Source organism: Malaclemys terrapin, chromosome 9 (genome assembly GCF_027887155.1).
Source record: "Malaclemys terrapin pileata isolate rMalTer1 chromosome 9, rMalTer1.hap1, whole genome shotgun sequence".
In the NCBI taxonomy this organism is placed as follows: Eukaryota; Metazoa; Chordata; order Testudines; family Emydidae; genus Malaclemys; species Malaclemys terrapin.
The window spans coordinates 49,384,540-49,402,898 of NC_071513.1; the positions used below are offsets into that span (position 1 = coordinate 49,384,540).

At 50.6% G+C, this 18,359-nt stretch overlaps 1 protein-coding gene across 1 annotated transcript; it reads right to left on the reverse strand.

Moving 5' to 3' along the window:
* Positions 1-1,276: 1,276 nt before the first annotated feature.
* MTERF4 (mitochondrial transcription termination factor 4) lies at positions 1,277-13,067 on the reverse strand. The gene is made up of 4 exons (XM_054040835.1): positions 12,515-13,067; positions 5,102-5,633; positions 3,797-3,981; positions 1,277-2,946 (listed from the first exon to the last, which is right to left on the reverse strand). The coding sequence occupies exons 1-4, from the start codon at positions 12,566-12,568 to the stop codon at positions 2,590-2,592; spliced, it is 1,128 nt and encodes a 375-aa protein (XP_053896810.1). The 5' UTR covers positions 12,569-13,067; the 3' UTR covers positions 1,277-2,589.
* Positions 13,068-18,359: the final 5,292 nt, after the last annotated feature.

Below are 18,359 nucleotides of genomic sequence, written 5' to 3' on the forward strand. Positions count from 1 at the left end.
AGCAGTATATGGGTGCACCTCTAGGAGGCTGTGACTCATGGCGCAGGATACAGCAGCCTTTCCCCACCGCCTAGAGCTAATAGTCAAGGGGGTGTAAAGTGTAAATACAGTTTCTTTAGTGAAGGAAAGAATGGTTCTGAGCAGAACACAGCGCAGGCGTTAAGCAGCTCCCCTCGGCAGGCATCCTCCTTGTTCCGAGTGCCTCGCCAAACACCCCTCTGAGCAAGAGAACGTCAGGGTGCTGAGGAACCTGGCCAGCCACAACAGCCAACTGGAAAATCAGGCTCCTTTCCAGGCAGTGGTGGTAATGCCATTATCCACAAGGGATGAGGAAAAACCAGTTCACGGATCTCTGCTGCAGTGGAATATTCCCTTTGCCTCCCAACTCCATCAGGCCACTGCCATAGAGATCAGGCACAAGAACGACTCACTTGAGAGATGCTGCCGGAAACCAAACTGGGAAGTGGACGGGTTGACAGGTAATTAGAGTGGTGGGGCGGGCCCTTAGGAAACCTTGAGTCCCAGTTATCCTGAGCTCATTTCACATGGGAAAGCTTAGAATCCCTAGTCCTTAAACGCCCTTCACGTGGCCATGGGGGAGGGGTGGCACTGCTTCTGGGATGTGGGAGGAGGTTGTCAGAGATCCGGAAAGCCCTTGTCATTACCTGGGGAGAAAAGAGAGTTGGGACCAGCACACCAGGGGTCAAATCATCCAACATTCCAAGTCAGAATGACATGCCCCTTTCCCCAGGTGTTCTGTCACCTGAGTCCAAGCTGGCGGTGGACGAGAAGGACGTGCAACCCTTCTGAGATACTGCCTGAAAATAGGGTCACTGAATGCATCCGCAGACAATGTGGTTCAAAAGAAGCCTGCAGCTTGTTAAAATCTCTAGTTTTCATGCAAACCTATCCCTTTAACTGGAAACTAAAGCAATCCTGCAAGCAGACTGTGCATGTTCCCTTTCAGTCCAGCTATGGAACCCTTTGAGCTATAGGACAGGAGAGTAGATCTCTGGCTGCAATCCCAGAAGTTGGCGCTCCCACCCGCCTCGTGTTCCCCCAGCAAGCCCAGCATGTTTACACGCACCGTCAGCCTGAGAGCTGCTGCCCGGAACAGATCCACGGCCCAGGAGCAGCAAGGCGGGTGCAGCAGCTTGCTCCCCTTCTGCCATACAAGGAGTCTCCACTCTTGGTATGTGTTGTAATGTAGCTCCCTGAGAGCTTGCGCAGCAGCGTCCAGGTCAAACTATATGCTACAGAGACTAAGCACAGTATGTAACGCAGCAGAAAAAGATTTTATCTTGTTCAAAAAAGTTAGTTATTTTGTTTTTTAAATAAAATACAATTGCTAGCCATTGGTTCCTTTGTTCAGTGGGTGGTGGGGAAGACGCAGCGGGAAGGGGAGGGTCAATCCCTTTTCCCCAGCCCACAGTGTCCACATGCGCCAGAGGCATCTCCTCAACACCAGCCTCACACACATGCCTCACATCAAACCAGTCTCTTGGCCCACAACCTACTCACCAGCCTCCTCAGCCCACAACCAACCCACTTCTCTTGAACCAGCAGTTCACCTGCTCACACAATCTGTCTCCTTTCCTGGGCCCAACCCCAAGCTCCCTCCTCCTCTCTTGATCATTCACCCCACATCCGTCTCCTCTCCTGCCTCTGAAGCTCAGTGGGCTCTTTCCTTCCGCAGCCAAAAAATCCGTCATCTTGTCCTTCTGAACTCTGATCCCAAGCTCTCCCAACGCCTCCCCTCATTACAGAGCCCAGGTGTCCCAGTCTCCAACCCCAAAATCCAGCTTCTCTCCACGACCCCACACAATCCAGCTCCTCTACTCGGGGCCATGCTAAATATTTACACTCCCTAAGGCAGCAGACAGCTCTCACATTTCTGGTTCCTAGCAGGCGCAGCCATCCCTTCCTCCCCGACAGCTATCTTTGTGGGGGAAGGTTCGGGCAGGACAGATCTGTGCTTGCACAGCATTTCCTAGCGCTGGCCCTGGCCACCATTGTTGGTGTGGCAGTGCCATTGGTGGGGTAGCCCCACCCCCATCAAAGAAGGCTGTGCTGCGAAGGGTGAGCAGGTGAGAACTACCAATGCCCATAACTGCCCTCTGATGTGTGGCAACCAGGGCTCGTCTTCCAGCTACATCAACTTTGGGCAGCAGTCCCCAGCCTAGAGTTGCCACTTCCCCTTGCTGAGCCCATCTGGCAATCAAACAGCAGATCCCTCTTGAGCTGGGGTGTCCCACCGCGCTTGAGTGGGGAAATCAGGCCAAGTGACAGAGAAGGGCACTCGCTTCCTGAAGGGTCTGAGCTTTATTGGTTTTACACAGCCACCTGAAGCAGAGGCCTCAGCTCACTGAGGAAAACAAGGACAGAACTGCCTGTCCCCAGGCAGCAGTCAAGCCCCAGGTTGTGGCCCAGTGAATGTTTCCGAACTAGTGATGTCATGGCAACACCATTAAACACACAGGTCAGAAGGGAATGTCTAGGAGCAGCCAAGATGTGTGGTAACCCCAGGAACTGGTTTCCACCAATGACTCTTTGGCCAAGAAGTCCTTACTGAAGCTTGGGGGTAAGAGTTCAGTTTCCTTCCTCGCTGTCAGACCTTTCCCCTTCCCCTTCGCTGGCTGAATCTGTCTCTTCAGATGCTATATCCTGATCCCCCTCCCCCTCCTCCCGAGCCAGCAGCTTCTTAAAGACCTCAAACTCCTCCAGGGAGGAGTGGGCTATCTTGTCCAGGAAGTCCCCTTCCGAGACTCGGATGATCTGCTTCAGTTTCGGGTTGACGATCTGGGTCTGGCCTTTCTTGTCAGGGGTTTGATAAAGCCCCAGGCGCTCTAAGAAGATGTGCCGGTTCTTGACCTCAGCTATTGGAGTTCGGAAGAGACCAGATTTCACCACTGCTTTGTGCTTTACTCCCATTCTGAAGTACACGTACTGCAGGAAAGACAAAGGGAGACAAAAATACACTCTGCAAAGTGGAAGGAACACCTGTTTAGCTAATGTCAGCGCATCCCAGGAAATACACTGGGTTGGAGCTAAGGGGCTATAAACATTGTACCTCACTTTTCCTATAGACGTACATAGGTAACTAGCCGCAGAGAAAGCTGAATTGAGGACTTCTAACGCACCTACTGTGAACAGTTATTACTGTGCACACTGGCAGTACATTTACCAAGACACAGTCCCTGCTCCATAAAGCACTGGTGACGGATGAACTCAAAAGCAGAGCAGAGGTCTTGACGGGATCACTGCTGATGAGGGTGTTTTGAGGAGGGTGGAAGAGTACATGCATTAAACACAAGTTCACTTCAGCTGTTACTTTTTTTTTTAAGAAGGCTGGGGAGGAGAACAGTGGAGCAGACACCAAGCAAGTAAAATACTGCAGCTCAGTCCCTCTAACCTGGCCTCTGTAAAAGAAGACAGCACTTGGAAGAGTTAGCATCAACAGTACAGTCAGACCTAGTTAAGCAGAACCAGTTTGCACACTGCATGTGTATCTCCACTAAATTCACATGCATGCTGCTCCACGCAGGCCAAGAAACTGGTCTCTCCTTCAGATCTCTCAGATTGAGAGGCACGAGAGAAGCCAATCCCATGACACTCAGATGTCGCTGTGTGGCACAAGACAGATACATGTGGGGAGATAAACCTGGTGATTCCTACTCTGGTTTGATTTCTCCACGTCCCCCGGAGTCGAAACCACCAGCCAGACTTTCAGATGGGTTCGTGCTACAGCAGGCCCTTAGGGAAAGAGTTCTGCAGCCCCCCAGAGGCCCAGCCTCACCTGGAATTTGTACTCCAGGTCATGCGGTTCCTCCAACAGGACGTTGGGGCAGCGATGCAGAATCTCTGTCACCTGATCCGCTGTGAAAATACACTTCTCCTTGAACACCTGCACCACTGCATCTATTTTCTTCCAGGACAAGGTGAAGATACTAGGGCAGTGGCTCACCACTCGCTGCAGGTTCTCTGTGTCAGACGAAAGGGCAGATAGAGAGACATGCTCAGCATGCAGGAGAGGACGATTTACTGGGGACAGGGATTTAAGCAGTAGATATGCACAGCCGGATTTGAAGCGGAGGTGGATTGGTCTGCCTCTCCCTTCTCACAAGCAGCATATGGGATCAGGAGTCTCATGCAGGACAAACAGCCAGAGCTACCTGCCTCTACCAGCAGGGTGCTCTGTGGAGTAAAGATGCAAAGCTATAAACAGATCGCAGACTTTCTCTCAGTCATCAGCTAAGACCCAGGCAGCTCCCCTGCTCTTCATACACACTGGCAAAGACCCCCTAGAGCCACAGGGTGGCTAAGCTGCAGGTGAACAGGTGAACAGGCAGTTTGCTACTATGTCTAATTAGTGGCAGAAGCACAAGGGGGAAATTTTCAGCTATAGAAAATTAGTGCCCATCAAATGAAACACATTCCTGTCAGGGCGGGGGGAGAGGGGGAAGAGCACTGCAACACACAAGTAACAGAGATTGATCTATCAGCAGCAATTCAGTTGGGACAGAGATGCTTGGGATGGCAGAAATGGTCTGATAACAGAAGCTTTTCTCCCTGGTACAGATCAGCATTTGCAGAGGGCTGGAGAGAGGTTGCATATGTTTCTGGAAGGTGGGGGGGGGGGGCAACAGGCTGGAGCTGAGGGAAGAGATTTAAAACATTCTAGCTAAAATGTTTCACAGAGCTGGGATAGTGTTAATTAATCTGCGGACTCTCCTTCCCATGATCCTGACTCTGCAATTTCTGGCAGCTGGAACAACTGCTGAAGCACTCAAGGTGCAAATACCTTCAGACTGGGTGATTTATGAACGCCACCAAAGGCAGAGCTAGAAGCTGCCTTAGTTCTTGTGCATCATTTTGGTAGGTAACATCCCCCAGGTCAAATCTCCTCTCTCTTACACCAGAGCTTTTTCCTATCATGCTGCAAGAGATCTGAGGGTGTGCTGCCAGGACACCAGAGTTAAACAGCTCTCACTCCAGAAGAACGTAACTGCAGAGAGGGGATCGTCTGAGGGCATGAGGTACTTTTGGCAACACTTCAGCACTGTATCTCGTATAAGGCAGTAAGCACGCAACATCATGTTACCTTCTCCGAGGTCCAGTCTCCGCAGGTAGTCTGCACGATGCCTCAGCTGCTGGGACGTCATCCTTAGCACCTCAGGGCTCTTCTGCAAGACCCTCAGCGTGGAGTCAGCATCCAAGCCCAACAGGAGGAGCTCGGAAACCACCGCCAGCCGTGTCTGAGGAGCCAGCTTGGGCTGCAACCCGAACAGCTGTATTATCTGGGAGTTACTGAATCCCATGTCAGAGAATGAATCCAACATCTTTCCCAGCTCCGAGTTCCCTGTATCAGCTTGTCTCTGCTGTGCCGCCAGGGACAGACGGACAGCTTCCAGTAGCTTTCCACTGGGTGCTGGCTCATTGCTATCCTGCTCCCAACCAGCAGAGGACAAGCTCCCACCACTCCATTCTGATGAGGCCACGGAGGCCAGTCTACGCCCACTGCTTAACAGAGGGCAGAAAGAGGCAGGCAATCCAGCAGATGGAGAGGCACACAACCATGACTGTCTTGTAACAGGGGGATGGGTGCTGGGAACCAGCCTGCATCCCCGCAGAACCTGCAGAAACACACCAAAAAACAAGCTGATTGCAAAGTCAGTACGAAAGGATCAGAGAGGTCAGAAACAGGAGAGATCTTGTAGATCACGGAGTCCATCCTCCTACAGTGTGGAAGATGTAACCCAATAATTGACATTAAACCAACACTCCACCTAGGACTAAGCACACTGCACTTGTTGGCTCTCTTGCTTGTCTTAAAGGGTGACTGTAACAGCACAGATTTTAATTAGTCATCACTGGCTGCATTCCACTAGTCCAGGGGTAGGCAACTTTTCAGAAGTGGTGTGCCAAGTCTTCATTTATTCACTTTAATTTAAGGTTTCGCGTGCCGGTAATACATGTTAACGTTTTTTAGAAGGTGTCTCTCTCTAAGTCTATATTATATAACTAAACTATTGTATGTAAAGTAAACAAGGTTTTCAAAATGTTTAAGAAGCTTCATTTAAAATTAAATTAAAATGCTGATCTTACGCCGCCAGCCTGCTCAGCCCGCTGCCAGCCTGGGGTTCTGTTCACCTAGGCCTGCAGCGGGCTGAGCGGGGCCTGTGGCCAGAACGCTGGCTGGCAAGGAGCCAGCAGCCGGGACCCCAGACCTGGGGGGGGGGGCGTTCAGGGCAGAGGGCTGGGGATGTGGGGGGTTCAGGGCAGAAGGCTGGCGGGCGTGGGGGTGCAGGGCAGAAGGCTGGATGTGTGGAGGGTTCAGGGGTAAAGGCAGAGGGCTGGGGGTGTGTGGGGGTACAGGGTAGAAGGCTGGATGTTGGGGGGGACTCGAGGTCAGGGCAGAGGGCTGGGGAGGTGTGGAGGTGCAGGGCAGAAGGCTGGGTGTATGGGGGGGTTCAGGGCAGAGGGCTAGGCGTTGGGGGCGACTCGAGGTCAGGGCAGAGGGCTGGGGGGGTGTGGTGGTGCAGGGCAGAAGGCTGGGTGTTGGGGGCAACTCGAGGTCAGGGCAGAGGGCTGGGTGGGGGTGGCGGTGCAGGGCAGAAGGCTGGGTGTTGGGGGCGACTCGAGGTCAGGGCAGAGGGCTGGGGGTGCAGGGCAGAAGACTGGGAGTGTGGGGGGGTTCAGGGGTCAGAGCAGAGGGCTGGGGGTGTGTAGGGGTGCAGGGCAGAAGGCTGGATGTGTGGGGGGTTCAGGGGTAAGGGCAGAGGGCTGGGGGTGGGTGGAGGTGCAGGGCAGAGGGCTGGGTGTTGGGGGTGCAGGGCAGAAGGCTCGGCTCATGGGGATGCTCCCAACCCCCTGCCCTGAGCGGCTCACTGCACGGGGCTGGGAGGGATATGCCCTGTTCCACCCCCTTCCCCAAGGTCCGTCCCTACCTCTCTCTGCCTGCTCTACGGAGCAGGGAGCACGCTGCCACTCGGCTCTGCTCCGTTCCCCCTCCTCCTCGCAAGGGCCATCACCGGCAGGGAGGAGGAGGGGGAGGAAGAGGGGCCGGAATGCACCAAGCTGTGGGAAGAAACGGGGGAGGGGGGAAGCTTGGCTGCCGCAGGACCAAGCTTCTGCCTCCTGCCCCCGCAGGGGAGAGCGGTGGGCGGGGGGGCTGAGTGGGGCAGGGGGCCGGGACCCCACACACACACCGCTCTCCCCTACGGAGGCAGGAGCTTGGTCCTGTGGCAGCCAAGCTTCCCTCCTCCCCCGCTTCTTTCCCCAGCGTGGTGTTTTCCGGCCCCTCCGCCTCCTCCTCTCACCGGGCAGGCAGCATGCCACTCAAATTCGGCTCGCGTGCCATGTTTGGCACGCGTGCCATAGGTTGCCGACCCCTGCACTAGTGCCTAAGTGCCCCAGACAAAGATCTTGTTGCAACTGATTTCATTTTGTTTTTTAAAAAAAGAAAAAACAAAGTTAAATAATTCTTTACAAATCTGGGATGTTGAAGGAAGCAGCAATGAAAGAACTCACTCTTCCAACGTTATTACCTATACAAGAGTTTCCAAAGTCCCCCTGTTCAAAAATACAAAGCGGCTTTTGTTTAAGACAACAAAACTAAAGGGAAATAGAACCTCCTATGGTTTGTTTTTCACAATTTTGCCTTACATGAAGTATCCAAGTCAAAATAAAATACATCCTTTCTGAGGTTTATTATCTAGTTTATGCAATCGGAAACCCTATCAGACCAGAAGTCCAATAGTTAAGATGACTGGAACTGCTCCAGTAAACGCTAGACTATACAGACTACTACATTACAAAAAAAAAAAGAAAGAAAAAAAAACATGTTAAAGGTTCAGGTTGCAAAATCAAACACTCATAAATTAGGAAATGCCTGGATTAAGGATGCCCCTGCAACCTTAGTTTGGCCTCCTTGTTCATACATGTTTTCAAAGTCTTTAATTACATGATCACATGCTATTTTTTCGATAGGACTCCTGCTTCATTCCGTGCACAGGATGGACGGTGCTCGCTGAATAGGTAGCTCTTAGGGCTGTCAAGAGATTAAAAATATTAATCGTGATTAATCACGCAATTTAAAAAATTAATCGCGATTAAGCACACTGTTAAAAATAATAGAATACCATTTATTTAAATATTTTTGGATGTTTTCTACATTTTCCAATATATTGATTTCAATTGCAACACAGAATATAAAATGTACAGTGCTGACTTTATATTTATTTTTGATACATATATTTGCACTGTAAAAAAAAGAAATAGTATATTTCAATTCACCTAATACAAGTACTGTAGTACAATCTCTTTATGACAGTTGAACTTACAAATGTAGAATTATGAACAAAAAATAACTGCACTCAAAAATAAAACAATATAAAACTTTAGAGCCTACAAGTCCATTCAGTCCTACTTCAGCCAATCGCTCAGACAAACAAGTTTGGTTACAATTGGCAAGAGATAACGCTGCCCACTTCTTATTTACGTCACCTGAAAGTGAGAACAGCTGTTCGCGTGACACTGTTGTAGCCAGCGTGGGAAGATATTTACATGCCAGATGCAGTAAAGATTCAGATGTCTCTTCATGCTTCAACCACCATTCCAGAGGACATGCGTCCATGCTGACAACGGGTTCTGCTCGATAACGATCCAAAGCACTGCGGACGGACACATGTTCATTTTCATCATCTGAGTCAGATGCCACCAACAGAAGGTTGATTTTCTTTTTTGGTGGTTCAGGTTCTATGTTTCTGCATCTGAGTGTTGCTCTTTTAAGACTTCTGAAAGCGTGCTCCATACATCGTCCCTCTCAGATTTTGAATGGCACTTCAAATTCTTAAACCTTGGGTCGAGTGCTGTAGCTATGTTTAGAAATCTCACGTTGGTACCTTCTTTGCGTTTTCTCAAATCTGCAGTGAAAGTGTTCTTAAAATGAACAACATGTGCTGGGTCATCATCCAAGACTGCTATAACATGAAATATATGGCAGAATGCGGGTAAAACAGAACAGGAGATATACAATTCTCCCGCAAGGAGTTCAGTCACAAATTTAATTAACGCATTATTTTTTTAATGAGTATCATCAGCACGGAAGCATGTCTTCTGGAATGCTGGCCGAAGCATGAAGGGACATACGAATGTTTAGCATATCTGGCACGTAAATACCTTGCAATGCTGGCTACAAAAGTGCCATGCGAACACCTGTTCTCTCTTTAGGTGACATTGTACTTAAGAAGCAACCAGCATTATGTCCCGTAAATGTAAACAAACTTGTTTGTCTTAGTGATTGTCTGAACAAGAGTAGGACTGAGTGGACTTATAGGCTCTAAAGTTGTACATTGTTTTGTTTTTGAGTGTAGTTATGTAACAAAAAAAAATCTACATTGGTAAATTACACTTTCACAGTAAAGAGAATGCACTACTGTACTTGTATGAGATTAATTGAAAAATACTATTTCTTTTATCATTTTTACAGTGCAAATATTTGTAATAAAAATAATATAAAATGAGCACTGTAAACTTCATATTCAGTCTTTTAATTGAAATCAATATATTTGAAAATGTAGAAAAACATCCAAAAATATTTAATAAATTTCAACTCGTACTCTATTGTTTAACAGTGCGATTAATCACGATTAATTTTTTTCAGTTAATTGAGTGAGTTAACTGCGATTAATCGACAGCCCTAGTAGCTATTCAATATTTTGCTTTATCCTCATCATTTAATGTGTGGTCCCATGTCTTAATTGCTGCACACTATTCAAACCCTACACCGAGTACAGAATTATTCCCTCAGAGGTTTTTTTGTAGCTCTCCACAAACACTAATGAATTTAACTTCCCAACATCCCTGTGAGGTACAGTTTATGTCAGTATCCCCATGTTACAGACAGGAGCCTGAAGCACAAGAGATTAAGGTCAGAAGTGTCCACTAATTTCAGGTGGACCAACTGGAGAGACCTGAGACCTAATTTTCTTGGCATTAAATAGCAGTCTATGTACAAAGCACAGCTCCCACTGACCAGCTGCAATAGTGAGTGCTCTGCACGGGTGCAAATCAGACTCCAGGGGTCTCAAGTTTGGTGTACAAAAAAGGAAGAACACCTGTGAAAATGTGCATGTAAGTGACTTGCCCAGCATCACATAGAAACCCTGTGGCAGAGGCAGGGATAGAATCCAGTTCTCCAAGGCAGCATTCAAGAGCAATGGGACCGTCCTTTCTCCTGGAATCCCATACTTCATTCCCTACACACCTTCCAATTTCTGCAATAAAGGAGGCAGAGGGCCAGCAGGTCTCCTTCACTACACAACCATGATGCGGCCACCCAATGGAGCTGTCCACCCCATGCGACCTGTCATGTGCTCCAAGTGGTAAGGGCAGCCTTGCCTCCTGCTTCTCTTGCTTTCCCTTAAGCAAGCCTTGAAGGAGTGTGCTCCCTCTCCGCCTCTCACCCCTGGCCCCCCAAAGCATGCCATCGAGGCCATCCCGCAAGCCTCACCAGTCGCCTCCAACATGCACAATATCCAGCCAGTCCACCTCCGAACAGTGCCCAGGAAACATCTGTACACACCTCTCCTCCATCCTATTTACTTCCTCACCCTCGTGTCCCCCCCCCAACTCCGAGCAATGGGGCCTGCTGCCACCAGCGGGGGGCAAGGAACCCAGTGGGCCAGCCTGTACTCCACTCTGATCCCACAGCCCACTGCGGATATCAGCTGGCGTCTTCCTCACGGAGCTGTGAGTGCAGGCATGTACCTGGTGTGGTTCACAAACTCCCCTGCCTCTTTTGTGCGTCTTTTGTGCTGCATCTACATAGGGTGGACCAAGCTGCAGCCCCTCTTCCGGCTCCTCCAGAACCTCCTACTGAGGTCCTGGCTGCACTGTCCCCTGGACCTCCCAATTCATACACACCCTATCTGTGGCCCCACAATTTGCAAAACCTCCTCATCAGCCTACCTCTGGTGCTGGCCAAGACAGCCATCCACCACTCTAGGTGGAGAAAGCTGGATTGGGGTGGGGGGGGGGGAGCCTATTTCCTTTCTCTGGTAAAGTCACGTCGCCACGCAGATCTGCTCTGGACAGTGTCTACTGGACTTCTCTGACGAGCAGTGGCTGTTGTCGGGGCTCTCTGCTCCGTGTCCCACTCTGGATCCCTGAGTTTTGCCCTGTGACCTTCACTCCCATTCCTGTTTTTTCATTTGTTGCCCCCTGTAGTCAAGTGGAGCCTGAATTTAGTGGTTCCACTTTGTGATTCATCCACAGTGGAACCAACCTTGGTACCACGTGCATCTATTCCTCTCTTGGCTGTCTCCGTGCCACCCACCCACGCACAGCATGCCCTCCCTACTGCAGGCCCAGGCTCCTTCTCAAGACTCCCATCATCTGTGATAGCAACTAGAAAGGAATCAAGTCACATTAACAATGTATTTTTTAAAAACCATGGGCATTCCCTCCACGCCCCGTGCACTCTCACTCGGGCTTGATTAGACTGGAAGCTCTTTGGGACAGGAAAAGGTTGCAATATAAAGAGTCATGTCTAACCCTCCTGGCATGGCCGGCTCCAGGGTTTTGGCCGCCCCAAGCAGCCAAACAAAAACAAAACAAAACAAAACAAAAAGCCGCGATCACGATCTGCGGCAGCAATTTGGCGGGAGGTCCTTCGCTCCGAGCAGGAGTGAGGGACCATCCGCCAAACAACTGGACGTGCCGCCCCTCTCCGAAGTGGCCACCCCAAGCAGCTCCTTTGTAAGCTGGTGCACCTGGCCCTGCCTCCTGGGAATAACATCCAGAAGGGTTCAGTCTCTCAAAGGGTGACTAGATGTCCCCATTTTATAGGGACAGTCCCAATTTTTGGGTCTTTTTCTTATATAGGCTCCTATTACCACCCACCCCCGTCCCAATTTTTCACACTTGCCCTCTGGTCACCCTAGTCCCACCTGCGACGGAATGCCAGCAGGCCGGGCAGATGGATACATCTGTCCATATAGAATTGTGAGTTCAGGAAGGATCCATCCAGCAGGAACGCTGGGTACAGGTCAAGGGCAGGTAGGGACTGAGTTAGCAGCTGGTGCTTAGGGGCTGGGCCCGGATGGTGAGACAAGGGGAGCCCGCCTGGACTGTCACGCCCACGCGTTCAGAAAACAAGCCGGGGGGGAAGTGACCTACTCCTCTTTCCGCATTGCACGGCCGGGCCGCGCCGCTCACCCGATCACAGTCTCACTCCTCGCGTTGCACCGCCGAGCTCCACCGCTCACCCTGCCCCCGCGTTATACAGCCTGGCCGCGCCGCTGACCCTGCCCCCGCTCCCAGCGTTGCACGGCCGGGTAGCGCCGCTCACCCTGCCCCCGCTCCCAGCGTTGCACGGCCGAGACCCGCCATTCACCCTGCCCTGCCCCCACTCCCCGCGTTGCACGGCCTGGCCGGGCCGCTCACCCTACCCTGCCCCCGCATGGCCCGGCCCCGCCGCCAACTCTCCGCGATGCACGGCCGCGCCGCTCACCCAGGCCGCGCGCCTCGATAACTCCCGTATCGGGCCCAGGCCGCTGCTGTGCATGTCGCTGGGCGGATGCAGCCCCGGCCCGCCTGGAAACAGGAAGTGATCCGTTCCGCAGCCCCGGGCCCAGCTCCCTGCCGCCGCCTGCGGGTCCTTCGGCGGGAGCTCCCCGTGCGCGCCGGACTGGAGGCGGCCGGTGTTACAGCCCTGGCCCTTCGCTCGGCTCCTTAGGAGCTGGCACGTTTCCGCACCGCACCGCTCCTGCCCCACGGGGCCTGGACCGGCGAACAGCCCCGCCAAGCTTGCTCAGCAGCGGGACGGGGGTCACGGGGTGTGAGGGGCTGCGCTGAGATCGCATTGATAACGGACCCACCAGGCTGGGCCCACACGGTGTTGGGTGGCCGCAGAACACCAAGCAATGGCCCTGGGTAGGCACAGCTTACAGCAGTGTGCTTCTCAACCTTTTCCTGCTGGCCATCCCCTTTGGACTTAAAAAAAATGACACCCCCCCAACTCAGGGCTCCAGATTTCAGCAGCCCCACAGGGATCTGGGTTTCATGGGGCTGAAACGTACATTAGCTTTCTGGGGGCCCAGGCAATAGCCCTGCTACCTACCCCCTCATGCTTGCGACCCCCCTGAAGTTCCCCTCCTGTAGGGTTACCATATTTAAAAAAAAACAAAAAGAGAACACTCCATGGGGCCCCGGCCCCTCCCCAAAGTCTCCGCCCCCTGCTCCTCCCCTTCCCCTGCTTCCCGCAAATCAAATGTTCGCTGGAAGCCTGAAACAGGCAGGCAGCAGGTAGGCTGGGGCCATGGGGCACAAGGCGGCGCGGCCCAGTCCGGACCCACCAGCCAAGCGGATCTGGCCCCAGCGTCTCTGGCCTGGCTCGGCTCGGGCCCTGGGGCGCCGGCCCGCCCCGGTCCCAGCGGCTTGGGCCCCGCTTCCGGCCGAGCAGCTCTGGCCCGGCCCCAGCCCCGGCTGAGCGGCCCCGGCCGGCGGCCGAGCACCAGCGGCTCCGGCTTCAGCCCGGATCCAAGCCCCACAACCCCTCCCTATTTTCCCGGACATGTCTGGCTTTTTGGAATTTCCTCCCGGAGGGGGATTTGAGGACCAAAAAGCCGGACATGTCCGGGAAAAGCCAGACATATGGTAACCCCACCGTCCTGCAGCCCCCAGATTGAGAAACACTGTCTTAGAGAACATACATAAGAGCAGCCATATTGGGTCAGACCAATGGTCCATCTAGCCCAGTATCCTGTCTTCCGACAGTGGCCAGTGCCAGGTGCCCCAGAGGGAATGAACAGAACAGGTAATCTCCAAGTGATCCATCCCCTGTTGCCCATTCCCAGCTTCTGGCAAACAGAGGCTAGGGACAGGGCCGGCTTTAGGCCGATTCAGCCGATTCGGCTGAATTGGGCCCTGCGCTGCAGCTATCAACCCCGCCCCCAGCTCACTTCCCCGGCCCCTCCTCCCCTCCCCTGAACGCCCCGCCCCCTCCCCTGCTTCCCGCGAATCAGAGATTCGCGGGAAGTCTGAAAAGAAGCAGGGGCGGGCCAGCAGCACAAGGTAAGCTGGGGTGGGGGTGGGGGTGCGAGAAGGGCTCCGGGGAGGCGCGGCCCGTTCCCGCAGGCCCCAGCGGCTCTGGCCCGGCCCGGTCCCCGCGGCTCAGGTCGGCTCTGGCCCGTCCCCGTCCCCCCGCGGCGTGGCTCGGGTCCCCCCCCCGTCCCCCCCGCGGCGCGGGTCCCCCCCCGTCCCTCCCGCGGCGTGGCTCGATTCCAGGAATCGGGCCCCGCTCTTGCTAAAGCCGGCCCTGGCTAGGGACACCATCCCTGCCCATCCTGGCTAAAAGCCATTGATGGTGATGGACAGAGCTGCCATGAATTTAACTAGCTCTTTTTTGAACCCTGCAATAGTCTTGGCCTTCACAACATCTTCTGGCAAGGAGTTCCACAGGTTAACTACGTTGTTTTAAACCTACTGTCTATTAATTTCATTTGGTGACCCATAGTTCTTGTGTTATGAGAAGGAGTAAATAACACTTCCTTATTTACTTTCTCCACACGTCATGATTTTATAGACCTCTATCATATCCCCCCGTAGTCGTCTCTTTTCCAAGCTGAAAACTCCAAATCTTATTAATCTCTCCTCATACGGAAGCTGTTCCATACCCCTAATAATTTTTGTTGCTCTTTTCTGAACCTTTTCCAATTCTAATATATCTTTTTTGAGATGGGGTGACCAGTGTTCAAGATGTGAGTGTACCATGGATTTATATAGAGACAATATGATATTTTCTGTCTTATCTATCCCTTTCTTAATGACTCCCAAGATCTCTTTCTTGAGTGGTAATAGCTAATTTAGACCCCATCATTTTATATGTGTAAGCAGGGTCTGAATGAATGCTTCCCTGACAGCTAGCTGGGAGGGGGAAATACTGGAGGAGGGTATGTAAATACAGTTTGCTCTTGCTCTGTTTACATATTCAGCAGAATACAGCTGTGTCATCAAACTGGTATTTGGTACAAATCACCTTAGTACTGAATGCAGGGGTAGTGAAATATGGTTACCAATGTTGTAATTGTTGTAGGAATACAGGACAGCAGGACTGGGCACCCTCAGTTGAAAGAGCATTATTAAAGCAGGGACTCAAATGTCAGAGCCCTGTGAAAGTTAGAGGGGTGGGGACAGGAGTCCCTATGTCTAGTCAGGAGGCTGTACAATCTCCTTTTCCCCGCTTCTCTCCTCTTCAGATTGGCTTAACCTGGTCTTCCCTACTGTTCAAAGAATAGAGCTAAATAGGCTTCATTAGGAGTCTTTTTTGTTACTTTAATTGCTCAATCAGAGCTGAAACCAGTTATGGTAGGACTGTGTTTCTGCCCTGCCTGCTAAAATTACTGAGAGCTGCAATCACCTGAGATGGGGCAGTGTTTCTGTCCAGCCCGCAAAAGAGCTGAAAATCACTGAGAAACTGATGTGCAGAGGTCACAGCAGAGAGGCAGAAGGTGACTGAGTGACTAACTGACAGTCAGCTGGCAAATGAGTGACCAGCAGGGTGGCGGCACAGCAGCTTGACGAGCAGCCAGCAGGGTGGCGGCGGAGAGGCGTGATGAGGGGCTAGCAGAGTGACTGGTAGAGGGGTACAGTGAGGGCAGTGAGCAAGTGGCCGGTGAGCAGCCAGCGGAGTGAGTAAGACGCCTCTTTATCGCCCATCCCGGGGGGAGGTGAACTCTGCAGATGCACCTCTGAACTCTGCACTGACCAAGGACAGCAACTGTGAGTGGGGTGCAGAGAAGGGTCAGACATGTTGTCATAACTATAAAGGGAAGGTTTCAGAGTAGCAGCCGTGTTAGTCTGTATCCGCAAAAAGAACAGGAGTACTTGTGGCATAGTCTCTAAGATGCCACAAGTACTCCTGTTCTTTTTATAAAGGGAAGGGTAACAGCTGTCCTGTGTACAGTACTATAAAATCCCTCCTGGCCAGAGACTCCAAAATCCTTTTCCCTGTAAAGGGTTAAGAAGCTCAGGTAACCTGGCTGGCATCTGACCCAAAGGACCAATATGGGGACAAGATACTTTCAAATCTTGGGGGCGGGGGGGAAGGCTTTTGTTTGTGCTCTTTGTTTTTGGGAGTCGTTCGCTCTTGGGACTGAGAGGGACCAGACATCAATCCAGGTTCTCCACATCTTTCTAAACAAGTCTCTCCTATTTGTAAGTAAATAGCCAGGCAAGGCGTCTTAGTTTTACTTTGTTTTCTCAACTTGTAAATGTACCTTTTACTAGAGTGTTTATCTTTGTTTGCTGTACTTTGAACCTAAGACTAGAGGAGAGTCCTCTAAGCTCTTTAAGTTTGATTACCCTGTAAAGTTATTTTCCATACTGATTTTACAGAGATGATTTTTACCTTTTTCTTTAATTAAAAACCTTCTTTTTAAGAATCTAATTGATTTTTTCCTTGTTTTAGATCCAAGGGGATTGGATCTGTATTCACCAGGGAATTGGTGAAAGGTTTCTCAAGGCTTCCCAGGGAAGGAAACTAGCCTTGGGATGGTGGCAGCGAACCAGAGCTAAGCTGGTAGTTAAGCTTAGAAGTTTTCATGCAGGCCCCTACATTTGTACCCTAAAATTCAAAGTGGGGATACAGCCTTGACACATGTGAAAAGGACTTTTGGGTTCCTGGACTTAAGAACCTGAGGGGAAAAGGGCACTGCCCAGCTTACTTGGGGGTGGGTCTTTTGCTCATGGTTTATGTTTATGAACCCGGGTTGTGGTGTATTCCCAAATTAACTCCGAATTACTTCCCTCCTTTTATTAAAAGTTTCTTTTCTACACTCAGACTCTGTGCTTGCGAGTGGGGAAGTATTGCCTCTCCAAGGCACCCAGGGGTGGTGTGTAATTTTTCCAGGTTACTGGGTGGGGGCTCGAGCCGGCTCTGTGTTGTATCAATGGAAAGGAACACCTAGATATTGAACCCGGCCCTGGTTGCTGCTGGCTCCACCTGGCAAAAGGGTTGTATAGGTATAGTTGGGATTATGTTTTCTAATGTGCATTATTTTGCATTTATCAACATTGAATTTAATCTGCCATTTTGTTGCCCAGTCACCTAGTTTTGAGAGATACTTTTGTAGCTCTTCACAATCTGCCTGGGACTTAACTATCTTGAGTAGTTTTGTATCATCTGCAAATTTTGCCATCTCACTGTTTACCCCTTTTTCCAGATCATTTATGAATATGCTGAATAGGACTGGTCCCAGTACAGACCCCTGGGGGCTACCACTATATACCTCTCTCCATTCTGAAAATTGACCTTTTATTCCTACCCTTTGTTTCCTATCTTTTAATCAGTTACCAATCCATGAGAGGACCTTCCCTCTTACCCCATGACAGCTTACTTTGCTTAAGAGCCTTTGGTGAGGGCTTTCTGAAAATCTAAGTACAGTATATCCACTGCATCCTCTTGTCCACATGCTTGTTGACCCCCCTCAAAGAATTCTAGTAGATTGGTGAGCCATGATTTCCCTTTACAAAAACCATGTTGACTCTTCCCCAACAAATTATGTTCATCTATGTGTTTGGCACTTTTGTTCTTTACTATAGTTTCAACCAATTTGCCCAGTACTGAAGTCAGGCTTACCAGCCTGTAATTGCCGGGATCAACTCTGGAGCCCTTTTTAAAAATTGGCATCGCATTAGCTATCCTCCAGTCATTTGGTACAGAAGCGGATTTAAATGATGGGTTACAGACTACAGTTAGTAGTTCTGCAATTTGACATTTGAGTTCCTTCAGAACTCTTGGGTGAATACCATCTGGTCCTGGTGACTTATTGCTGAACCTCCAAGAAAGCTATTTTGGGTGCTTAATTTTTGTAATTTTATCAATTTGTTCCAAAACCTCCTGTAATGACATCTCAATCTGGAACAATTCCTCAGATTTGTCACCTAAAAAGAATGGCTCAGGTTTGGGAATCTCCCTCACATCCTCAGCCATAAAGACCGATGCAAAGAATTCATCCAGTTTCTCCACAATGGCCCTTATCATCTTTGAGTGTTTCCTTTAGCATCTCAATCGTCCCGTGGCCCCACTGGTTGTTTAGCAGGGTTCCTGCTTCTAATGTACTTAAAATTTGCTATTACCTTTTGAGTCTTTGGCTAGCTGTTCTTCACATTCTTTTTTGGCCTTCCTAATTATATTTTGACACTTCATTTGCCAGAGTTTATGCTTCTTTCTATTTTCCTCACTAGGATTTAACTTCCACTTTTTAAAGGATGCCTTTTTGCCTCTCACTGCTTCTTTCACTTTGTTATTTAGCCATGGAGGCCCTTTTTTGGTTCTCTTACTATGGTTTTTTTGT